The sequence below is a fragment of the Vulpes vulpes genome, chromosome 7 (assembly GCF_048418805.1).
Source record: "Vulpes vulpes isolate BD-2025 chromosome 7, VulVul3, whole genome shotgun sequence".
NCBI lineage: Eukaryota > Metazoa > Chordata > Mammalia > Carnivora > Canidae > Vulpes > Vulpes vulpes.
Genome location: NC_132786.1, coordinates 18,758,882 through 18,784,657, shown reverse-complemented (window position 1 = coordinate 18,784,657; position 25,776 = coordinate 18,758,882). Strand labels below are relative to the sequence as shown.

General features: G+C 48.0%; 1 protein-coding gene across 8 annotated transcripts in view; it reads right to left on the bottom strand.

The window, feature by feature from the left end:
- The window catches only part of LOC112916239 (zinc finger protein 212), a 61,197-nt gene that overhangs the window by 10,406 nt on the left and 25,015 nt on the right, over positions 1-25,776 (bottom strand). For 4 of the 8 annotated variants that reach the window (XM_072764963.1, XM_072764966.1, XM_072764964.1 and 1 more), the window contains exons 8-10: positions 23,815-23,931; positions 22,582-22,695; positions 5,428-5,791 (exon numbers count right to left, since the gene is read on the bottom strand). In XM_072764963.1, coding sequence (XP_072621064.1) covers positions 5,428-5,791; positions 22,582-22,695; positions 23,815-23,931 — 595 coding nt within the window. Of the gene's footprint in view, positions 1-5,427; positions 5,792-11,522; positions 14,710-22,581; positions 22,696-23,814; positions 23,932-25,776 lie in introns of those variants that run through there. The other 4 variants (XM_072764965.1, XM_072764968.1, XM_025993861.2 and 1 more) reach the window with 4 other exon arrangements.

Genomic DNA, 25,776 nt, shown 5'->3' with positions numbered 1-25,776 from the left:
ATGACTTTTTTTTTTTAAGATTTTATTTATTTTTTCATGAGAATACACAGACAGGAGAGAGAGAGGTAGAGACACAGGCAAAGGGAGAGAAGCAGGCTCCATGCAGGGAAGGGAGCCTGATGTGGATTCGATTCCGGGTCTCAAGATCACGCCCTGGACTGAAGGTGGCACTAAACCGCTGAGCCACAGGGGCTGCCCAATACCAGGACTTTTTAATAATGAATAGTTTAAAAAGAAAAACTTGATACATAAGATGTATAAGGTACTGGCAACAAATCTCCAGTAACTACCACTCAGTTATATAAATATTGCCTCTGAGGTCCTTTGTATGACTCCCTAAAGTAACTACTATTCTGAATTTAAATTTTCACTAGTAATTGTCTTTTTTTACATTATCACCAATTTTTTTCCCCAAAACAATACATGTTCTTTAACTTTGCCTATCTTAGGACTTTATATAAATGGAATCCAGGGACGCCTGGGTGGCTCAACAGTTTAGCACCTGCCTTTGGCCCAGGGCATGATCCTGGAGTCCCAGGATCGAGTCCCGCATCTCTTCCTATGTCTCTGCCTCTCTGTTGTCTCTCATGAATAAATAAATAATATCTTTTAAAAAAAAAAGGAGAGATCCCTGGGTAGCTCAGCGGTTTAGCACTGCTTTCAGCCCAGGACATGATCCTGAAGACCCGGGATCAAATCCCACGTCAGGCTCCCTGCATGGAGCCTGCTTCGCCCTCTGCCTCTCTCTCTCTCCACGTCTGTCATGAATAAATAAATAAAATCCTAAAAAAAAAAAAAAAAAAAAAAAAGGAATCCTTATTCCACAACTCCTCGAAATATCCTATTGTAGCAGATGGCTGTAATTTTCACTTCATAATATTCCAGTGTGACCATACCATTTACTTTTCCATTCCATTAATGATGTGTCTCCACAAACAGAGCCACAAAAAAAAAAAAAAAAAAGGGGGGGGGGTGGGGATCCCTGGGTGGCGCAGCAGTTTGGCGCCTGCCTTTGGCCCAGGGCGCGATCCTGGAGACCCGGGATCGAATCCCATATCGGGCTCCCGGTGCATGGAGCCTGCTTCTCCCTCTGCCTGTGTCTCTGCCTCTCTGTCTCTCTCTCTGTGACTATCATAAATAAATAAAAATTAAAAAAAAAAAAAAAACCGGAGCCACAGTGAACAAGACTGTACGTGGCTCCTAGCAGCATGGGTAAGTTTCCCGAGGATATAGTCCCAGGAAGGAATTGCTGGCTAATAGGGTATATACATATCTTGGACTTCAATAAATAATACCAAATGTTTTCTAAAGTAGCTGTATCAATTTCCTCCTGTCAGAAGTATGTTAAGTATTCTGGATGTTCCCCAACTATATCAACACTTGGTACTGTCAGACTAAAATTGTTCCTCCTGTTGGTCTGAAATATGTCATCATGGTTTCCAGCTACACTTTCCTTGATTACAATGATAAAGGTAAGCATCTTTTCAATGTTTATTGTCCATTCAAATTCCTTCAGTGAATTACCTGCTCAAGTCTTCTAACCATTTATCTTTTGGGTTATCTGACTTCCTCACTATCTCAGAATTTCTCTGAAAATTCTAGGTACGAATCTTTATCCACACTATACACACTGTAAACATTTTCTCCTTACTTGTGCATTTTAAAAATTCACCTTATTGGGCAGCCCAGTGGCTCAGCGGTAGACACTCAGCTCAGAGAGAACGAGAGGCAGAGACACAGGCAGAGGGAGAAGCAGGGTCCATGCAGGGAGCCCGATGTAGGACGTGGGACTCAATCCCAGGTCTCCAGGATCACACCCTGGGCCAAAGGTGGCGCTAAACTGCCAAGCCACCCAGGCTGCCCAAGAATCTGCAATTGAAGAAGGGTTTGTTTAAAAAAAAAAAAAAAAAGAAGGGTTGTCAAGGACAGTTGTTTTTTTTTTTACTCTACTCCATGTCAAATGGAGCAAATAATTGGCAGGGGGCTCTGGAAAACACATGAGGGATCCCAAGCCCCATGGAGATATTCTGTTCAAGAGCCCTACCGAAGGTCCCAGTCAACAGTCACCATCAACTGCCAGAACACATTCTCATTTCTATCGAGACTCTTTTACTCTCTTCATTTTTTCTTCATTAATCTCTCTATAATGGCGTACCTTAGAAACATTGCAAATTTAGGGCAGCCAGGTGGCTCAGCGGTTTAGCGCTGCCTTTAGCCCAGGGTGTGATCCTGGAGACCTGGGATCGAGTCCCACATCAAGTTCCCTGCATGGAGCTTGCTTCTCCCTCTCCCTGTGTCTCTGCCTCTCTTTCTGTGTCTCTCATGAATAAATAAAACCTTTAAAAAAAATTGCAAATTTAGTTCCAGAATACCACAATAAAGCAAATATCATAATGAAGTAAAATTTTGGTTTCCCAGTGCATATAAATCTACACTATACTGTAATTTAAGTAAACAATAGCATTATTTCTAGTAGAACCATGAGAGACTCCTAACTCTGGGAAACAAAGGGTTGTAGAAGGGGAGGGGGGATGGCGGACGGGATAACTGGGTGATGGGCACTAAGGAGGGCACTTGAAGGGATGAGCACTGGGTGTTAGACTATATGTTGGCAAACTGAATTTAAATAAAATATTTTTGGGGATGCCTGGTGGCTTAGCAGTTGAGCGTCTGCTTTTGGCTCAGGGCATGATCCTGGAGTCCCAGGATCAAGTCCCACATCAGGCTCCCTGCATGGAGCCTGCTTCTCCCTCTGCCTGTATCTCTGCCTCTGTGTGTGTGTGTGTGTGTGTGTGTGTCTGTCTCATGAATAAATAAAGAAAATCTTAAAAAAAAAAAAACTGTATTGCAAAAAAAAAAAAAAAAAAAAAGGCTGTCACCTGAGTTTTTAGCAAATCATAATTACTGGTCACAGAACAACGTAACAAATACAACAATAATGAAAAACTTTAAAATACTGTAAGAATTACCATTGTGTGACACAAAGTGAGCAAATGCTGTTGGAAAAATGGAAGCTGAGGGATCCCTGGGTGGCTCAGCGGTTTAGCGCCTACCTTTGGCCCAGGGCATGATCCTGGAGTCCCTAGATCGAGTCCCATGTCGGGCTCCCTGCATGGAGCCTACTTCTCCCTCTGCCTGTGTCTTTGCCTCTCTGTGTGTGTCTCTCATGAATAAATAAATAAAATCTTAAAAAAAAAAAAAGAAAAAGAAAAATGGCAGCTGAGATGTGACACAGTTGCCACAAACCTTCAATTTGTAAGAAAATACAGTATTCTGCATTTAGTATTGAGCAAAGCTCAATTGAGGTATGCTATACCCTGGTATTATATGTTGACAGATATATGGATAAAAAAGTAACTAAAAAAAAAAAAAATCTGTATCTGTGCTGTCCAACAGCCACTAGAAACATATGGCTACTTAAATCTATATTAATTATAACTGAATTAAATTCAGTTCCTCAGCCATACTACCTACATTTCAAGTGCTTAATAGCCATAATAGCCATGTAGTTCTAGTGACTATTTGAACAGTGCAAAGCAGAATATTTCCATAACCTCAGAAAGTTCTATCAGATGCATTACAGCCTAATTACTTTTTGGTTTGATAAAAACTAAGGTTTTCTTACAGTCTTCTACTATGAGAGTTTTCCTTATAGTTCTTTCAGTTTCGCTTTACATATTTTTAAGCTATGTAATTAGTTGCAAAATATTAAAAATGTCGTATCAAGGTGGTTAACTGAGTCTCACTACTATTAAAAATAGTAGCCCTCCAACTCCAGCAATATTAATATAGGTGAGGAAATTTCAGATTCTTTTATGTTTAACTGTTTCTGTAGCTTAATCTTTTTTTTTTTTTTTTAATTTATTTATTTATTCATGAGAGACCTAGGCAGAGGGAAAAGCAGGCTTCCTACGGAGACTCCAATACAGGACTCAATCCCCAACCAGGTTCACACCTTGGAACCCTTGAGTGGAGCTGCGCGAAAAGGCAGACACTCAACCAGCCACCCAGGCATCCCTGTAGCTTTTGTCTTTTAGTTGTATCTCTTACAAACCATATAGCAGGATTTTTTTTTTCCATTCTGACAACCTTTTGCCTTTTACTTAGAACATTTAGTCCATTTACATTTATTGTAATTGTTGGTATATTTCAATTTACTTTTTACCTTTCTTGTACTATTTATTCTCTTTTCATTGTCTTTCTCGCCTTCTTTTAGGTGATTTCTCTTATTCTATTATTTCCCCTTCTAACTTGTAACTTTTCTTTTCTTTTTTTATGATAGTCACACACAGAGAGAGAGAAGCAGAGACACAGGCAGAGGGAGAAGCAGGCTCCATGCACCGGGAGCCCGACGTGGGATTCGATCCCGGGTCTCCAGGAACGCGCCCTGGGCCAAAGGCAGGCGCCAAACCGCTGCACCACCCAGGATCCCTCCCCTTCTAACTTGTAAGCTTTCTAGCCAAGACTAGAAAGTCTTTTAGCAAGTACCCCAGTATTACGGGAAACATACTTATAAAGACCTTCAAACAACTGAATTCTGATCTCCTGTTTTTACATCAACGCTGCATGTATTTTAATTTGCTTTTGTTTTTAACCTCACGAAAGATTATTAGTTTCCCTCAATGTTCAGATTTACCCATTTCCACAGATCGCCATACGTTCTTGCATTTTCAGACTTTCCATTGGGAATAGTTTCCGTTTACCCGAAGTATATCCTTTACATTTTCCAGCTCCTAAGTGGACCAGTCAGTTAAACCAGTAACCCTTTATTTAGGCTCAGGTCACGATCTCAGGGTCAGGAGCTGGAGCCCCGCTTCCGGCTCCATGGTGGGCGTGGAGCCTACTTAACGTTTTCCCTCTCCCTCTGCCCCTCCCCCACCCCCACCGCGCGCTCGCTCTCTCAAAAGACTTTCTGCCCCTCCCCCTCTCTTGGGCTCTTAAAAAATAAATCTCTCGCCCTCTCCCTCAACGCTCGCGCTCTCTCGCGTAAAAAAAAAAAGTCTCTCCCTCTCCTCCTGCCCCTCCTCCCGCCCTCTCTCACCTCTTTTTTTTTTTTCCTCTCACCTCTTAAAAAAAAAAAACCCACAACTCTCCCTCTGCCCCCTCCCCCAGCTCGTGCGCGCGCGCTCTCAAAAAAACAACAACCCCCCCCCACACACACACACACACAAACAAAACACGAAACAAGCCTCGGAGAAGTTTCTCGGCGACGGTGTGTGGCGCCGGCGCTCCGGCCCGAAGACGAAGGAGCCCGAGAAGGGGAAGACAGAGCTTTGAGGGCGTGGGAGGGGGGCGGCGTTCGTCAGGAGCAGCCGGGGAAGTCCCGAGCCCCCCAGCACCACGGGAGTCCGGACCTCGAAGCCCCGCCCTGGCCAGGAGCTCCGCCATCCCGAACGCGGCCGCGACCCGTGCCGGGGGGACCCTTACCCGAGCAGGCGCCGACTCCGCCATGGCTGCCAGTCGCCCCTCAACACCCGAGCCCCGCCTGATACCCCTCTCGCTGCGCCCCGGTCCGCTGGACACCCCCTACCCCACCTCCAAGGCACCACCAGTGCCGTGTTGATACAAGGTGCATTGTGGGAGTTCGGCCCTCCCGCGCCAAGAGCGGCTCCAGCGGCTCGTCCTAACCCCGCGGGATTTCGAGACCGCCCCCAAGCGGCAGGAGGATGAACAGCAGCTCGGCGCTCGGGCCAGAGGGCTTGGTTCCTCCAAGTCAAGGGCAGATTCAGACTCCCAAGGCAAACGCTGGCCTTTGTGTGTCTTCTAGGTGCGCAGCGCTCCGCGAGGTGCTCTAAAAGAATAAAAAATGTATACAAATCAGAGATTGCTCTGAGGGAAGAATAAATTTAGTTGGGGAAAGGAGATGTGGCCCCAACTGGCATGTCGTTTTATTCCACTAGGTCAGCTGTTACTTGGCTTTCTAGAAACTAGAAAGCCACATCAACTTTCCACATCAACAGCGGTGGTCAAGGTTCCCAGACCAACTCACTGTGTCCTTTGAATTAGGGTAATCAGGGCAGCCCGAGTGGCTCAGTGGTTTAGTGCTGCCTTCAGCCCAGGGTGTGATCCTGGAGACCTGGGATCCAGTCCCACATCCAGCTCCCTGCATGGAGCCTGCTTCTCCCTCTGCCTGTGTCTCTGCCTCTGTGTGTGTGTGTTTCTCATGAATAAATAAGTAAAAAGTCTTTTAAAAAAAAATCCAAGATAGCCCTGATTTCAAATGTTTAATCCAGCCCACATGTTACTGTTGGATGATGAGTTTGGAGTTTTGATTTAGAAAGCATGGTTGCATTTCCATTTGATCACCCGATACAAAACACTACTGCAACCATACTAGCCTAATTTGTACCACATGGTCTCTGTAGAGATAGGCAATGAACTTCCACTTTGAATAACAGTCTCAAAGCACTTCCTCAGAGAACTAAACCCAAGATCAACAGACTGGCTCCTTCTTAGCATGCAGGGCTCAGTTCAGACTTTTCCTCCTCAGAGAGACATTCCCTGTCCATCCCGGCTACCGCCCAACACCCTTCCCATCCCAACACTCAATCTTGACACCCTGATAGACATTTTCACAGCATTATCACTAACCAAAATGACTTCATTTTTTATTAGTTTATATGGTAATTATGTGTCTTTTTTTTAAAGGTTTTTTTAAAATTTATTTATTCATAGAGACACAGCTAGAGAGAGAGGCAGAGACACAGGCAGAGGGAGAAGCAGGCTCCATGCAGGGAGCCCGATGTGGGACTTGATCCTGGGACTCCAGGATCACGCCCTGGGCCGAGGCAGGCACCAAACTACTGGGCCACCGGGGCTGCCCAATTATGTGTCTTTTTTACTAAAAATGTCCCTCCATGGTATACACCATTTCTTGCACACAGAGGTGCCTATAAATATGTCTGAATGATTGAATGGCAAATCAGAGAATAAGGATAGGTAAAGTCACCTCCAAGAGAAGGCATGAATTCCACGGCAATCAGATCAGCAGGAAACTGACTGAATCATGAACACATCTAAAGAAAGGGTGGGTCAAGCTGAGGAAACCAATCAGCTATTGAGATATGTCTAGGGTCTGATTGACTTTCTCAGACCAATAAAAACTTACTGTCAGACACAGAAAAAAATGTATCATGACTGTGGGGACAGACATGTCGGGACACAGGATACTGGGCACAGATGTTACCAAGTGATTCAGTTCTAGAATCCTCTGTTCTGTTTCTGTGTTCATCAGGTAGTCTGATTATGCAGGTTCCCATATAGCTACTGGGAGGCAACATGCAGGTGAGGCTGATACAAATGTCCAGTCCACTTCTGGAAATTATTAAACTGATGCTCTAGGGGGAATCCCTGGGTGGCTCAGCGGTTTAGCACCGCCTTCAGCCCAGGGCGTGATCCTGGAGACCTGGGATCAAGTCCACGCATGGAGCCTGGTTCTCCCTCTGCCTGTATCTCTGCCTCTCTCTCTGTGTCTCTCATGAATAAATAAAAATCTTTAAAAAATAATAAATAAGTAAATAAAATAAACTGATGCTCTGGCTTATCCACCAGTCTCTTGAGAGTCACTATGGTTTGTTCAACACCCCTGACTCTGAGCCTGGAACAGTGGGAAAATATTTAGATCAAATTTCCAGAGTGCTGGGGTACCTAGGTGGCTAAGTCAGTTAAGTGTCTGCCATTAGCTCAGGTCATGATCTCCAAGTCCTGGGATCGAGGCCCATGTCGGGCTCCCTGCTTAGAGGGGAGTCTGCTTCTCCCTCTACCTGTCACCTGCCCACCCCCATGTGTGCCTGCTCTCTCTCTCAAATAAATAAATAACATTTTAGAAAAAAAAGCACCCTGATCACTATTATTCTTTGTATCCTGGCTCCTTCACTGGTGACATATTCTCACTATGCTTCAGTGTCTTCCCACTGAGAATATATCACATTCTAGCAGTGTTGATGGGATTAAAAGAAATAATATGTCTAAGTAAAGTGCTTGTGTACCCGAATGCTTGGCATATAACAAGCACTCAATGACAGGCGATTTCTCGTTTTTGTGTTTTTGCTGTGGCAACGTCCTCCAAGCTTGTGCTGGGATGAATCCACCAACATAAATGTCACTTTGTTATGTCCCTTAGAAGCTGCTCATTTGTCCTTTCCCAATGACACTCAGATCTTGATGCAGGCTTTTTTTTTTTTTTTAATTTTTATTTATTTATGATAGTCACACAGAGAGAGAGGCAGAGACACAGGCAGAGGGAGAAGCAGGCTCCATGCACCGGGAGCCCGACGAGGGATTCGATCCCAGGTCTCCAGGATCGCACCCTGGGCCAAAGGCAGGCGCCAAACCGCTGCGCCACCCAGGAATCCCTTGATGCAGGCCTTTAAATAAACTTTCCAATAAGGCTCATGATTATTCCAATTGGTGGCAGTGGTATTACAGGAATCAAGAAAATAGACTTAGTGCCTTTAATCTGTCATCTGTGTCTGTAAAATATTAACGTAACATGCAGAGCTGAAAGTGACCTTAGACATTATCTCACCCACATCCTCATTTCTAGTGACAAAGAAGTATCCTTTGAACCACATATATTACAAGTTTAAAATAATGCTTTAAAACTATCTTGTCCTTTAAATTTTCTATTGTGCATGATTTATAGCATACATATTAACATGTGTATATACATATATGTATGCCCAAACATATTTTTACTTGAAAAAGTTTATAGATCATGGCTTTATTCCACTTAGTTGAGACCCTTTCTATTCTGTTCCCCTTACTATCCCGAAATCTTTAGATGACAGAGACCAGGTCTTTTGTGCTCCTTCTCTCAAATAATCTTCTGGGGGAATGCCTGGGTGGCTCAGTGGTTGAGCATCTGCCTTTGGCTCAGGTCATGATCATGGGGTCCTGAGATCAAGTCCCACATCGGGCTCCCTGCATGTAACCTGCTTCTCCCTCTGCCTCTCTCTCTTTGCCTCTCATGAATAAATAAAATCTTCAGGGGCGCCTGGGTGGCTCAGTGGTTGAGCATCTGCCTTCAGCTCAGGGCATGATCCCAGAGTTCCAGGATAGAGCTCTGTACTGGGCACTGGGTGGGGGTCCCTGTGGGGAGCCTGCTTCAGTTTTGTTCATCCCCCATTTTTTGGAGTAAGTTGGTCTGAAAGAATGATCCCAACATACAGAAAGGAGCAGAAATGAGAGACACAGTTTTGCCTCTGTCCAGGATTGACTGTTCAACTGTTCCTTTGACTCTGTGAATGATTCCAGCTTCCTTCCAGAATCTTCTCCGTTCTCCAGTTGACTAGTCAGCTTCAGGTAGAGGAACCGGGTGACTGGGTGACGAGTTGTTTTCTGCACATCCTTTTATCCATTTTGAATTTTGCGTGTATTAAGATAAGATCTATTTGAAACTCCATAAATGGATTAAAACATAATGCAGAATTTCTTAGAGTGCAGTGTTTTGTTTCACAAATTTTGCCATTTTAATCGGGGAAAAATAGGCCCCAGGAATGGCTTGGAAGGGAGAAGGTGAGGAACAAAATTCAATTGGTCCCCTAATAAATGAGGATTTGGGTATTTCCTTGGATACTCTGGGAGGGGGGAATGAGAGATCTCAGAAAGGGGGAGAAGAGCTAGTCTTTAGAGGGGCAGGTAAGATACCAGATCAAGAATGGAAAATGGTGAATTCTGAGAAATTCCTGGCAAAAGTTCTCCAACATCTTAAGAACAGAGATAGTGGGGCACATGGGTGGCTCAGTGGCTGAGCGTCTGCCTTTGGTTCAGGTCGTGATCCCAGGGCCCTGGGATTGAGTACTGCATTAAGCTCCCCTCAGGGAGATTGCCTCTCTCTGTGGGTTTCTCAAGAGTAAATAAGTAAAACCTTAAAAAAAGAAGAGACAGTAAATACTTCAGGCCTAATTTTGGGTCGTTAGCTGTGCTGAGACCCTCTAAAATCTCCAAAGGATAAAAATCTACTACTGCACATAAAATCTGATCTGGCGGGCAGCCCCGGTGGCTCAGCAGTTTAAGCGCCGCCTTCAGTCCAGGGCATGATCCTGGAGACCTGGGATCAAGTCCCACATCAGGCTCCCTGCATGGAGCCTGCTTCTCCCTCTGCCAGTGTCTCTGCCTCTGTCTCTCTCTCTCTGTCTGTGTCTCTCATGAATAAATAAAACCTTAAAAAAAAAAAATCTGATCTGGGGAAAACTAAGAAAAGGCAAAAGAGCTGTCTGGGTTAATGCAGAGCTGAGAGCAGACACAAGCGAATTTGCAAATTCAGGAAGCAGGAGCCAACAAAGGACAAGGAACCAGTCCTCATCTCCACAGGGGAGATGTGGGGTGGGGGCTACTGCTTTTGACACTATTTGTAGGATGGGGACTCAAGTCCTTTTATGGTTAAAGGATATTGGCCCCATAGGGATGGAAGTTGTGGGGACACCCAGGTAACCAACACAGGCTTTCAGTTCTGACTGGGTAAGGATCTCCCTTGAATCTTGAATGGGATACAAACCAAGGTCAGTTTTCTCTTATAACAGGACAGCAAATCTATAGAAATTCCAATGCTGGAGGACGATGTTGATTTAAAGTACATCTCAAGAGATTTGACTAGAGGTTCTTAACCTTAGTGACACAGTGCCAGCATCATACTATTAGATTCTTGTGGAAGGGGACCTAGGGGTACCTCATGGGGTGGTGTGGGTAGGGAGAGGGGAGTGAGATTCTCACACCTAAGAATCCTCTTCTCAAGAATTACTTTTAGAATTATCTCTGCACAATGGCTCCCCGAATCAATGGCAGATGGAATGGCAGCCATGGCCTCCCCCAAATGGTCCTGCTCTCAGGGCCTCAGGCTGATAGGATGCCCCTATTGCACATTTTTCTAACAATCCAATAAACCAATACTGTTAAATAGTCATAAGCTGATTCATCTTGAGCCCAGTATGAGGTTTCCTCCTTCCCCTTACTCACCAACATCCAATATCCTTGGACCAGATCTCAGAGGGTCAATTATGGTGCCCAAAAGCTTGAATATAATTATTGTTCACTTGTCATTGTTTCCAGTGGTGTCTTATTTAAATTTGCTGTCTCAAGACTTCCATTTCTACGGTGTCTGACCTCTCAGAGCAATACACTCTAGGCTTCTAAAGATTTTTAAAGTAACCTTTACACCCAACATGGGGCTTGACTCCAAAATCAAGAGTCACATGCTCTATGGACTGACCCAGCAAGGTACCTCTGGGCTTCTAAAGGTTCTTACGGCACAGCGGATCCCAGGCTATGAAATAGTCTTGGCATACAAGGCCCTTTATGGTCCGGCCTTAATTTACCTTGAAACCTACAACTTCTTCACAACCTATGACCAGGCCAGTCTCCCCCCCTTATAATCCCAATTCCTGCCTCCCTGCCGAGTTTCATCCCCCATTGCCTCCCACATCCTCTCCCCCAGCTCCATCCATCTCATCCTCCAAGCCTTGACTTCTCAGGCTCTGGAAGGACATAAAAGCTCTTGGCAGTGGATATCTCTCACCAGGGAGTCTGGTAGGAAAGAGCTTTACTCTTTTTGTTGTTGTTTCTTTTTACCATTTAAATTTTTACTGCATGCATTTTTAAATTAAAATAGTTAATTTTAATTAACACATTATCAGAAGGAAAATAAAAATCCACCTTAAAAGCAAGACCTTTATCCTGCTTCAGTAAGTGGACTCCAAGAGTCCACAGTGAGGACCCCTGCTGCTTGGTAGAGGTCCACACTGAGCGTCACCTTTGATCAGCTCCAAGGAGTTCATTCTAGGACATGCCTGAGGCCAGTGCTAGGAGACTGTGGTGTCACCGAGGGGGGACTTGGTGCAGTGGCTTCCGTCAGACCAGGATGCGGGAACCAGACACCCCCTCTCACTGGCGTAGTCAGTAACCCTCTTTGGGAATCAGCTCCTTGAGTTTAAAATAGAGGGACTCCAGCTGTATATTCAGGTGTCCCAAACCCATGTCTCAAAAGTGATTTCTTCCCCTTCTTCACACTCTCAACAGCCAAAAAAAAAGAGAGAGAGAGAAAAAAGTTGGTCTTATTCTCCATGATTTAGATTATGAAAATACTGATTTTCTGCATGTACTTTTTAAAGCAGAACATTGCCTCCTCCCAACCAAAACACTGGACTAGAGTGTTCCCTTCTGTTCTAAAACAAACTCCTTTGAACTTGTCTGTTTAACTTCTCATCTCTTCTTAGAAAGCAGAAGGAAGGAAAAAAAAAAAATACCAGTTAGTTGGATTCCAGTTCAAGGCTTTACTGTATTAAGCCATGCTGCAGAATCCCCTGGCCTTGTGAAAATGCAGTCTGCAATCTGGACACCTTTTATTTAATTTTGAGAATTCCCTTTGCATGGCAAAAAGGGGTCTGAGGAAAGCAGAGTGGCACAGATGAGGGGAAGGGCGGAAGCAGAATGCTCACAAAGGTGGTGCCGGCTGTGGGCTGCCCACTGTGCTCCCCACTGGGAGAGAAGCCGGGTCAATGGGGGGAGCAGGAAAAGTCATTCTTGACACAAACAAGGGTCTTCCAGGGAAACCACCCCATCCCAGTGCCTGGTCATGCAAAACGCAGATATGGAGACTATGGCCCCTCAGGACCACGGAGCAGATGCACCAACTCAAGGGAGTCCTTTGGGTGCCTCCCGAGGCACCTGCAGGGTCTGGGGCAGAGTAGGGTCTGTGTCCATGTCCATGAGCATGGTCAGTTAACAGATAGCACCAGTTGGGAGGCTCAGGGCAGGAGACTGAGACTCTCAGACTCTAGCACCCACTTGCCCGGCTCTCCTGGGAAGAGACTCATTTTCTTGATGGCTGCTCCAGCAGCAGGAGCCTCTCCCTCACCCCTTTGCCCTGGGGAAACTGGAATAAATCAACAAAGTGAGGTCTGACTCAGGGCACCAGCTGCCTCTGGAGGGCCGGGTCACTACTGGGCAGTGAAAAGATGCTGCACCAGTTTGAAGGACTCAGGTGGGAAGGACAGGCTGGGGGAGGGGACCTAAGGCCCAGAAGAGCCTACACAGGAAGAGCCTTTCAGATGCACAACCCAGGGCATTGTGTAAGCTGATGGGTTCCCCACCCCCAGTAACCCTCCTTGCTTCTGAGTTTTGGTGGCTCGGGAAGGAGGCAGGAGAGAGACCAAGAGAGGCCAGGCGGGAGAAGTCTCTGGGACATGGGAGGTAGGCAGTGTGTGTGGTGGGGGACACTGCACTGGGGTCAGGAGAGCCCTGGTCCCAGCCCTACTGCTCTCTTCTTGTGTGATCCTGGTAAAGTATCCACCTGGGGCTCTCATCTCAGTGATCAAGTAGGAACAATCCTACCCCACGTACCTTCGAGGGACAGGCTAAGGGTGAAAACGGATAACGGATAGAAAACATGTTTAAAAAAGTATAAAGCGCTATTTAAACGCAAGGCAGTGCTGTCATCAGAGATGTTACCCCTTAGCTCATCCCTCATTTCCCGTCACACTTCCGCTTCCTTACTCATTATCTCTTAACCATAGGACCTTATTTCTTTATCTCAGAAGGCTTCTGAGACTCCCTAGTTGCTTCCCCTGATCACAAACTGTGACCTCAGTGGCCAAACGGGCATGCTAGGTGTCTGAGGGAGATGCCCGAAGGCTCTTGCCTCCTCACTGTGTTCTAGCACTTTCCCTGGGGGAAGACGCTCAGCCGGCCCCCTGGTCCACCCTATGAGATGAACTGGCCCAGTCCATTCAGGCAGGACAGATCTAGGAGCCCCCTGCCCAGCCCTTGGGGGACCCTGTGTGGAGTGCAATTCCTCTTCCCAATTTCCAACAGGAGGCAGGTCGAGGGAGGGAAGGCGCCCCGAGAACCCCGGGCAGGATCAGGGGCACTCTGGTCAACCCCCACCCCCTGCTCCTGCCGCCGGGCCCTCCCCTCCCCCAGCCCAGCCCTAGTCGTGCTCCGGCGGTGCCTGGAGCGGCCGAGGGGCGCCGAGCCCCGGGCCGCCGCTGTGCACGCGCAGGTGGTCCTTGAGCGACTCCTTGTAGCGGAAGCTCTTGCCGCACTCGCCGCACGTGTAGGGCCGCTCGCCCGTGTGGATGCGCTGGTGCTTGAGCAGGTTCTGCTTGCGGATGAAGCTCTTGCCGCAGAGCGCGCACTGGAAGGGCCGCTCGCCCGTGTGCAGCCGCTGGTGGTTCTGCAGGTGCTCCTTGCGGCTGTAGGTCTTCTCGCACTCGGAGCACTTGTAGGGCCGCTCGCCGCGGTGCGTCATCTGGTGGCGGATGAGGCCCGAGTGGCAGTTGAAGCTCTTCTCGCACTCGGCGCACTCGTACGGCCGCTCCTTGGTGTGGCTGCGGTGGTGGATGATGAGGCTCTTGCGCACGCCAAAGCTCTTGCCGCACTCGGGGCACGAGTAGGGCTTGCTGCGCGCGCCGTGCAGGAGCAAGTTCCGCCGCAGGCCGCCAGGGCAGCAGCTGCCGCAGCCTCCCCCGCCCCCTCCGGGCCCCCCCGCGCCACCCCCGGCCCCTCCCCCGCCGCTGCACGCGCCTCCAGCCTGCGACCCGGCCAGCGCGGGGAAACCCTCCTCCGGGGGCCCGCCGCCCGTGTTCTCAGCCGCCGGGAGCACCGGCAGGCTCTGCGGAGGCGGCTGCGGCTGCGGCTGCGGCTGAAGTTGCGGCTGCGGCTGCGGCTGCTGCGGGGCAGGGGGCGGGTTCTTCACTAGCAGCAGGCTGTCGCCTGGGGAGGAGAAGACACGGAGAAGTGACATGCTGACAGCGCTATGGTCGCTGCCCACCCCACCCCGTCCCCACAGGGACTTGAGTCCTTCACTGATTTGCTGAGTGGCAACGTGCGAGTTGCGGGCTATCTGGGCCTCAGTTTCTCTGAAAAAATGAGGGGATTGAGCAAGGCCAGAGGTCATGTTCCCTATGGCTCTGGGGCTCCTTGACCCTCTGACCTGCCCAAAGCCCCTGAAGCGGGTTGAGCAGGTATAGCAGCAGGTATAGCACGCAGTGAGGAGAGAAAATACCTCTGGAAAGCAGAAGCGGGTTTGGGGGGTGGGGGTGGGGTATGCAGAAACCGCGATGGAAGGCAGAACTGGCAGGAAATAATAAGGGTTAATTGCATTCTGATGTTCAATGCTGATTTATCTAAGGAGAGTCTCTCTCTCCTGTCTCTCTCTCTCTCTCTCTCTCTCTCTCTCTCTCTCTCTCTCTCTCGACTGGGGGGAAAGAATTTACCAGAAATTCTCCAAGGTAAAAGCCTATCTGGAGGCCTAGAGAAATGAAATGCAGGGAGTGGGGACCAGCACCATGCTATGATCTTCAGTTGTGTCTCCTATAAGTGAAGGGCCTTCAGACATAAACAGCAGCATGGTCCCTGGCACACTCTGGCATCAGACCCCACCTGGGCCCTGACTCCACGGCCGGGGCTCTCTGTGTCCTGTGTGGAAGCAGCTGCCCTGCCAGCCTCCCCAGAAAGTGCTGAGGCCTTCTCCTTGTACCCTTGGGTGCTCTGCCACTTTGGCAGTCAGTGAACCCTCAGGTCCAAGCTCTGAGCAGCACAGCAGCACACCCAGGCCCAGGTCTCTAGACTTCTGTTTGAAGAACTAGTTTGTATGCCCACAGGATTCAGGGCTCTTCTTGTTCAGTCACTTCCTCCCCACCCCCACCTCAGAGGCCCATTCAGTCCTCTCTCCCATGAGAGCACCCCCTCCCTGCAGGGCAGGTAGCTAGTGGAAGAACAGTACAGAATCCCTGTCCCCACCTCTTGCTGGCATCCTCTGCGCATGTCCCAATCTGCTCCCTGGTGGCCATTTCTCACATCTGCCACCCTTCTACCTGACCCATGCTCATCAATGTCTGACTGAGGCCTGTCTTCTTTACATGACACCCAAAAGCACCCCAGGCTGCCCTCTCCCTCCCCATGAACACTGAGCAGGCTGAGAGCCATCTCCATAGGACACTGGCCAGCAGCCCAGTATAAAGTGGTTCTCAGGCCTCAACCCAGGGTGCCAGGCCTTCAATCCTGGGGGACTGCTGGTGGGCCCTGTTGCTCCTTCTACCCAATCTGCTGCTCTCATCCCTTCATAGCTGTTATTCTCAGGAGAACCCCAAGGAAACATCACATGCACAGGAGCCTCTACCCCAGGGGCTGTTTCCCAGGAAACCTGGCCTGAAACTGTCCTAATTCTTTTTTTTTTTTTTTAAAGATGTTATTTAGGGATGCCTGGGTGGCTCAGTGGTTGAGCTTCTGCCTTTGGCTCAAGACATGATTCTGGAATCCGGCATCGAGTCCCACATCAGGCTCCCTGCAAGGAGCCTGCTTCTCCCTCTGTCTGTGCCTCTGCCTCTGTGTCTCTCTCATGAATAAATAAATAAAATCTTAAAAAAATAAATAAAGATGTTATTTATTCATGAGACACACAGAGAGAGGCAGACATAGGTAGAGGGAGAACCAGGCTCCCTGTGGGGAGCCTGATGTGGGGACTCCATCCCAGGATCGTAGGTTCACGACCTGAGCCAAAGGCAAATGCTCAATCACTGAGCCACCCAGGTGCCCCAAAACTGTCCTAATCCTACTGATAACTCTGCAAACTCAGTGTGCACATCGATCTGCTTTCCTTACCCTTTGTTTGTTCTCCCTTCCTGACCCAGCCTGGCTCCTGTGGTCAGCCCTGGGGTCATTAGCCATGAAACACCCTTTATGCCTCTGCTCCTGTTTCTGCCCTGCTTGCCCAACTGTACTCAAGTAGCTGAGGACAGCTGAAGAAAACTGCATGTATCTCAACCCCCCGCCCCCACAGCCTGGCACCCCTACCACACTCCTCAATGTCCCTACTTTTCCATCGTCTGTGAGAATGTCATCATTCTCCTCCAGCCTCCGACGTGAGGACTTCTACAGACCTCACAGATTCAGACATAAGCATATGACCTCAGTCTGGCTGATGACACGGGGGGAGGCTTCTGGGATCTGATGACACGGGAGGAGGCTTCTGGGAGTTTCCAGCAGGGAAGAGGATGGTCTTTCCCTTCCCTCTAGTCTGGATGTGACTGCTTAGATCAGCCACAGCAAAGCTGAGCTGAGAGCTGCAAAGAACCTGGGGCCTGGATAATGTAGCCTCCTCCTGCAATCTACTGAGGGTGAATCAACTGCCTCTGTTACATAAATGAATGTCTTTGTTCCTCAAGGCAGTCTGAATCAGGGTTTTTTTTTTTACAGATTTTATTAATTTGACAGGGAGAGAAGCGAGCTTGTGAGGGAGCCCAAGCAGGGGGAGGGGCAAAGGGAGAGGGAGAAGCAGACTCCCCACTTGAGCAAGGAGCTGGACAGGGGTCTGGATCCCAAGACCCCAGGATCATGACTTGAGCCAAAGGCAGACATGTAAACAACCGAGCCACCCAGGGGGCCCTGAATCAGGGTTCTAAAGCAGTGGAGAGGAGCCTACCAGACACAGTGGTCTACTTACCCCCCAACTTAAAAGAACACTCTTTTCGGCTCCAAGTACCCCAACACTCCTCTCTGTTCCTTTCATACCAATATTCTGGAGGAGTTCTCTATCCTGGGTTTTCCCGTTCGCTTTCAAACTCTGACATCAGGCAGGAGTCCCAGCACACCACCGAAACAACTTTTGTCGAGGTCATCAACAAGCCTCTGCCTTGTCTGGCACATCCAACCCCTCATTGTCTTTGATATAGCTGACCCCTCTTCTCTTGAGTCTCTTCTCTTTGCTTCAGTGAAGCTTTGCTCCTCTGCATTTCCTCCAGGCTCACACCCAGGCCTCTTTCATTTTTTTTTTTAAGATTTTATTTATGCATGAGAGAGAGAGAGAGAGAGAGAGAGAGAGACAGAGACACAGGCAGAGGGAGAAGCAGACTCCACGCAGGGAGCCTGACGTGAGACTTGATCATGGGTCTCCAGGATCAGGCATGGGGCTGAAGGCGGTGCTAAACCGCTGAGCCACTGGGGCTGCCCCTTTCATTCTTTACACAAAGATCTTGCCCCTAGATCTCAGAGTGAGATCTGTGTAATAACAGACCAGCCTTAAAACAGCCTATGTGTAATAAGGGAGCAGGCGGTTGTCCTTGGTTCCTAGGCTGTAGCCTCTACATCCTGGGGGAATTTCCAGGGCGATAAGAGTGTCTTTGTTATTCATGGTAGGCTCTGAGGTTTATGCTGATGAGGTAATTCATGGTCCTTGCTTCAACAGTTTAAGCTAACAAGAGGACTCCGGAAGGGAGCTGAGTGTGCCAGAAACACCATCCACATGATTAGAGGGTTGGGGCTTTGGGCCCAAACTCTGGAGAAGGGACAGGCTAAGAGGGTGAGTTCCACCTCATGGTCAGTAGGTTCAAGCAATCATAAGTATGTAAAGAAACTCCAGTAAAAGCTCTGGACACAGACAGAAGTTTGGCTGAGCTTCCCTTGGTGGGCAACACTCTGCGAATTGTCACACATCACTGTCCTGGCACAGTTTGACACTTCTGATCCCACAGGGAGCAGACAACCGAAGTTTCATGGTTAGGACTCTTCCAGAATTGGTCCCATGGAACTCTCCTTTTGGCTATTTCTGATTTGAATCCTTTTGCTCTGATAAAACTAATTATAAGTATAGATGCTTTCCTGAGCCCCGTGAGCTCTTCTAGTGGACAGCTGAACCCCCGGGATTAGTGGAAACCCCTGGATTTGTAACCAGCTGGTTACAAATGAGTGGGCAGGAGACCTGCGAACTTGCAGCTGGTGTCTGAAATGAGGGCAGTCTGGTGGAGGAGGGCCCTTCACCTGTGAAGTTCGGTCTAATTCCAGGTAGTTACTGTTAGGAGTCATCATAAATTAAGCTCCCACATTAACCCAGCCCCGAGCTCTCTCTTGAACCTCAGGCTCTTTGTTCATCTGCCCACGTGGATGCCATCTCAGATCTAACAGGACCAAAGGAGAGCACTTGGTTTATACAGTAAACTGGTTCTTTCCCAGGACTCGGCATTTCCAGTAAAGGGCACCATAGCTCTTCTGGTTCTTCAGGAGAGCCTAGGTGTCACTCTTGACCACTTGCCCATCACACTATCCCTCAGCTACATGTCCAGAGTCCGTCCTGAATCTGTCCCCTTCTCTCCCCGGGCACTGCGACCATCCCAACTCTGCCTGACTGTCCTCCTTTCACCTGGTCTGTACCAACTATGGTAGCTTCCTAAATGGCTTCCCTGCTTCCAGCTCATGGTCCCCACCCCACTCCATTCCATTCCTGAACTTATCTTTTCAAAATGTAAACTAGGGGGCGCCTGGATGGCTCAGTTGGTTAAGCGTCTAAGTTTTGACTTTGGATCAGGTCATGATTTCAGGGTTGTGAGCCCTGCTTTGGGCTCCATGATGGGCAGGGAGCCTGCTTAAAATTCTTTCTCTCCCTCTCCCTCTACTTCCCCCCACCCAGTAGCAAGTACAAGTGCTCTTGCGCTCTCTCTCTCAAAAAAAAAAAAAAAAAAAAGTAACCAGATCATGTCACTAACCTACTTTAAATCCTTTGTTGGTCAGCTTTCCTAGAATGAAATCCAAATGTCCCATAGATCATGTGGGCTGAGGATCCTCCACCCTCATCCCCCAAAGCCTCAAGGCCTCTGCCCCTACTCTTCCCTTCCCTGACATCTCCAAAATCAGCTCCTTCTCACTGTCTAGGACATACTCAAGTGTTTTCCTCCCCAGGGAGGCCTTTCCTACCTTAGCCCTCCTGTGGCCACTTCTACCCTCCTCCTTTCCCCAAGTCAGGGCATGGACTATCCCTGACTTTATCTTGTTTGCTTGTTGACTTGCTTACGTTCCATCACATTTCCACATAAGGAAAGGTCCCTGGTTCTTCTTTGCTGCTTTTCCCAAGTTCTTGTAATACTGCATAGCACAGAGTAGGCACTAAGTAAATATTTATTAAATGACAGAAACAAGTGGTGCCTGGGTGGCTCAAGAGGTTAAACGTCTGCCTTTGGCTCAGGTCATGATCTCAGGGTCCTGGGATGGAGCCCTGCATCAGGCTCCCTGCTCAGCGGGGAGTCTGCTTCTCCCTCTCCCTCTGCCCCTCTCCCCCTGCTCATGCTCTCTCGCTCTCTCAAATAAATAAAATCTTAAAAAAACAAAAACAAAAACAAAAACAAAAAACCCAGAGTCTTTAATATCTAACTGAGGAATCCCTTTGACTAAAATGTAATATCCAGTTGGGCTGATGTCAAACAAGACATCAGGTCTTTCATGCCTACCCCCAGGGCTGGGGGAGGAGTATGGCACAGACAGATACCCTATAGTTCTGTTTTACCCTCTACTCCCACTACCCTCTCCCCTTCCAAATGCTCTCCAGAGACATGAGAATCATGTCTTTAAACCTCAACGAAATCACAGGTGAGATACAAATTTCAACACTAACAAGCAGAAGGCAGGCCCACTTTGGGAGAAAGACAAGGGGCTCTGTTGACTGGGCCAGTAGGAGCATTTCCAGATGCTCCTATCTCCCCAGACTCTGGGCACAGCTTCCCAAATGCTAAGGTTGAAGGCCTCCCAGAGAAAAAACAACATGAAGCAAATCGTTCTATGACTCAGCATATCCCAACTGTGGAGGTAAGATGGTACGGTCATTCGTAAAACCTTGCGACCTTCGTACAGACTTCACTAGACCCGTTCCCACAACCACACAGGGCCTCCAGGGAAAGGCTTCATCCCCGCCCAAGTACTCCTAGCCAACATGGAAAATCAGACAGTAGCACCGAGGGACAAAGGTCTGGGCAGAATTTCTGGCACAAGAGTTGATGAACTAGTACCTATCAAGGTCAGAAATAGTGGCCTGAGTGCCATCAAGAATGAAGTGGAAATGGCTGGCACTTTTTCCTGTCCTCACGGATGGTGCCCTGGCTTGCCCTGTCCTATCCCACCCCAGCAGCAGGTCAGAAGAGGACCACTTTAAGTTCTATTTAAAACAAGGGCATACACTGGTCCTCTCCTACTCCCTCCCCATTCCTCCAGCCCCAGGTAGTCGTTCTAGACTGGATGAAATCTGTCTCAGACAGTGGGATCCACTTACCTGACTTTCATTTTTATTTTATTTTATTTTATTTTTTTTAATTTTTATTTATTTATGATAGTCACACACAGAGAGAGAGGCAGAGACATAGGCAGAGGGAGAAGCAGGCTCCATGCACTGGGAGCCCGACGTGGGATTCGATCCTGGGTCTCCAGGATTGCACCCTGGGCCAAAGGCAGGCGCCAAACCGCTGCGCCACCCAGGGATCCCCTATTTTTATTTTTTTTAAAGATTTTATTTATTTATTCATGAGAGACACAGACAGAGGCAAAGACACAGGCAGAGGGAGACGTAGGCTTCATGCAGGGAGCCTGATGCAGGACGCGATCCCGGGATTGCGGGATCACGACCTGAGCCAAAGACAGATGCTCAACTACTGAGCCATCCAGGCTTCCCCTTACTTGAGTATTTAATGGCCTTCCAGATTAGAAATAATCTATGTCCTCAGCTGTCACCTGGATTTTAAGCTCCTGGAGGGTCCCAGGAGTGTGGACAAGGAACGTACTGTCTAGGTGCTCCTCAAAACTCATCAGCAGACACTAAGTCAGCCGTTTTGAGAGCAAGGAGATGGTACTGGGTCTGGCAAGGAATGCCAGCCAGATGCTGAGTGTTTAATAACCTACGAACATGTGTCTAAGGTCACTGGCCAATAAGTGGAACTTCAAAAAAGACGCATAAGACCCAAGTCAGGTCAGACGTTCTGTCCCATACCTGTCGTGGAGGGAAAAAAAAAATCCCTTCTCCCTATTGGAGCATCAGTATCTTCACCAATTACTGTGTCAGCTCAGGGCTGGCTTGGGACTCTGGCCAGTGTTTTCTGATATGTGAACCACCTGCCGCCATCGATTCCTGCTCAGGCACCTGTGTTTCAGCTCTCTCCCAGCTGAACTACACTCCCCCTGAAAGATATGTTGAAATCCAGACCCCCAGTACTGCAGAAAGTGACCTTATTTGGAAATAGGCTCTTCTCAGATCTAAGTTCAGATGAGGTCATATTGGATGAGGGTGGGCCCCGATTCTGACTTATGTCTCTAAAGGAACACACACACACACACACACACACACACACACACACACACACACAGGCAAGCCACAGGTGAAGACAGAGATATGCAGGCAGAAGGCCATGGGAGACAAAAGCAGAGATGGAGCAATGCACCTACAAGCCAAGGAACACTAACTATTGCCACAAACCCTAGAAGCTAGGAATAGGCAAGAAAGGGTTCCCCTACAGCTTGCAGAGAGGGCACACCCCTGCCAACCCCTTATTTTTTGTACTGCTGGTCTCCAGAACTAAGAGACAATTCATTTCTATTGTTTTAAGCCACTCACTGTGGGCTACTCTTAAGACAGAACAAGGAAACAAACACCTGCCACCCCCCCAAAAGGGAAGGGGATAGTGCTTTGATACAGACGGGTGAAGGATACAGACGGGTGAAGGCTGCCACAACAGAACATCACCCTATGGGGGTGGGGTGTGGGAAGGGTGGCTGAGGCAAGCAATCATCACCATGGACGAAATACCCAGGGGCCCCAAGGGGTGCATTACTCACTGGGGCCAGAATCTAATCCGAGCTCTCCTTCCATTGAGTCTCGTGGGCCCCATGGGTATGGCTGCTCCTCCTGCTTGATCCATGACAAAATGTCATGTGCTGAGATCAGAGACTCTGTTCACAGAAAGAAGGCAGTCTTAGATGCTGTTCATTTCCACCAAGCCTGCCATCAAAGGTTAGAAAACCATCACATGCAAAGGCCATGGCTCGTGCTCATACAGCACACGGCAGCTGTGGTCTCTTTGTTTCATTACTGGCCATCCTCACCAACCCAATTCCCCTTAGGCTCACTTGTGTTCACTTCATCTGGAGTTGGCCAGGGAGGAGGAGGCTCGACCCAAAGTTTGTGCAGACACAGAACCAAGATCAGATCCTGCGTCTTCCAGCTCTGACCACTGAGCCCCAGACCCCAGAGGGAAGCCTGGTGTCTGACAGCCCAAGGGACCAAAGGATGAGTAGTAGGACTTAAGAACCAGCAGTGGCCGAAGCGGTAAACAAAGGTCTCTCAAGAACCGTACTACAGACTGCTGACTCTTTATCGGAAGGGTCAGCCTTCCCCTCTGGCCTGGATCCCTTCAATTTCTCCAGGGTTGAAACAAGAAGGAATGTTAGATTTTTATGTCTGCTCTTCTCTTTCTGGTATGCAGGGTAGGATGAGACTCTGGGGTCATAACCAAATGGGAGGATGCTGGACTTTGCCAGTATTGCAAGCACATGTGAACACACACACACACACACGTGCGCCTTGCACATGCGTGCACACACACACACACCCAGGCACACACATGTGTGCAGGCCCCAGACAGATGGAGCTTTTTCATTGTTTCATACGTCTGGACCCTACCCAGAAGTTTCTTGGAAGATATTTATCTAGTCTTCACCCACGAAAAATTGCAGAAAATGTAAATTCCTTTCTTTCTGTCACAGAAATATACAGAACTTTTAAAAGCCTTTCTCGTTATAGTTCTTGTTCAAAAACTGTCATTGCTCAAATAATTTTAGTATCAGTTATTGACATGATAAATTATCAATTTAATGATTCTCTTAGAAAAGTCCTCTGTACTTTACAAATGGTTAGACTGCAAATCTGTATGATGTTGCTGAGGAACACACTAGTTTATTCTCTGAGCCTTTCATTAGCCTTTAACCAAAAGTGACCAGATTGATTTCCCAGCAATTATACAACCCAATAAGGGTCCTTGTCCTTGACATTCATCCTGGTAACTTGCTCACCTGAATTGGGGTCCGTTGGAATATCTCTCTCTGCCAGATCCTGCTGATCCCATACACATGGGTGCTCCTCCTGTTTAATTCGGGACAAGAGGTCCTGGGCAGAGGCCGGTGAGTCTGCTTGTGGGAACAGAGCAATGACAGTGTCAGGGGACACAAAATGCCTGCAAGTTTGTGCTCTGAGTAAATCTCTCATTTCCTACTATTCTTTCTTTTCCCTAAAATTCAGGAATAATTAAATTATGCTAATTAATTAAAGGTTTAAGTTGGCTGGGCCCCAACTAATGGAGTTTTTGCTATAAATAAGTGTGTACTATAGGGGAGTGTTACTCATGGTGACACTTCAAGAGAGTCTTTCTTTTCCTTTCTATTTTTTTTAAGATTTTATTTATTTATTTGAGAGAGAGCATGAGAGAGAGAGAACATGAGCTAGGGAGGAGGAATAGTGGGAGAAGCTGACTCCCCTCTGAGCAAAGAGCCCGATGCAGAGATATGGCCCTTCAGGCGCCTGAAGGGCCTCAGGACCGAGATCACAAACCAAGTTGAAGGCAGATGCTTAGCTGACTGAGCCATCCAGGCGCCCCTACGAGGGTCTGTGCTACAGGCACTTCAGTCGTTAGAGTGAAACTCGGCTTGAGTATAGAGCACCACTACTGACAGAGATAGTCCTTCTGCGGGGATTTTCCAGGACACGATGCCTTCCATGAAGCCACTGAAATCCACCATTTTATTGGGATTTTTAGTTTTTTTTTTTTTTTTAGATTTATTTATTTAGAGAGAGAGAGAGAGCAAGTGAGCATGTGAGCAAAGGGAGGGTGGAGAGGGAGACAGATTCTTAAGCAGATTTCCTGTTGAGCACGGGAACCCCACACAGGGCTCGATCTCACAACCCTGAGATTGTGACCTGGGCCAGAACCAAGAGTCAGTCACTTCACTGACAGTGCCTCCCAGGAGCCTCTTACTGGGATTTTTCTAAGATGTGTGCTACATCTTCTTTCTTCTGTGGTCTATTAAACCTCATTTAACTTTATTGCCTTCTTATCTCTTACAGATTTCTTTGAAAACAGTTATATTGTGCCACTGTCCAGAGTACACCTGATGGACAGGGAGCGGCCTTTCCCCGGTCAGATGCTACTATCACTTACCTGAGGGTGGTAAGGCTCTGACTAAGGAGGGCTAAGATTTGGGGAGCTCTAAGCTGTAGATAAGTATGTTACTAGATCTGGTGAGGGGTAATTTTGTGACAGCCAGGCCACAGTACCTACATATTTGCCCAGACATTATTCTAGATGTTTCTGTAAAAGGATTTTTTTTCTTAAAGATTTATTTATTTATTTATGATAGACACAGACACAGAGAGAGGGGCAGAGACACAGGCAGAGGGAGAAGCAGGCTCCATGCTGGGAGCCTGATGCGGAACTCGATCCCGAGGTGGGACTCGATCCCGAGACTCCAGGACCGTGCCCTGGGCCAAAGGCAGGCGTCAAACCGCTGAGCCACCCAGGGATCCCCCAGGATTTTTTTTTTTCAAGAGAAGATTAATATTATTTATTTATTTATTTATTTTAAAAGATTTTATTTATTTATTCACAATAGACATAGAGAGAGAGAGAGAGAGAGAGAGGCAGAGACACAGGCAGAGGAAGAAGCAGGCTCCATGCCAAGAGCCTGACGTGGGACTCGATCCCGGGACTCCTGGATCGCACCCTGGGCCAAAGGCAGGCGCCAAACTGCTGAGCCACCCAGGGATCCCCCAATGTTTTTTTTTTTTTTTTTAAGATTTTATTTATTTATTCATGAGAGACACAGGCAGAGGGAGAAGGAGGCTCCATGCAGGGAGCTCAACATGGGACTCGATCCTGGGTCTCCAGGATCACACCCTGGGCTGAAGGCAGGTGCCAAACTGCTGTGCCACCTTGGCTGCCTGAGAAGATTAATATTTAAATCGGTAGCCCTGGGACACCT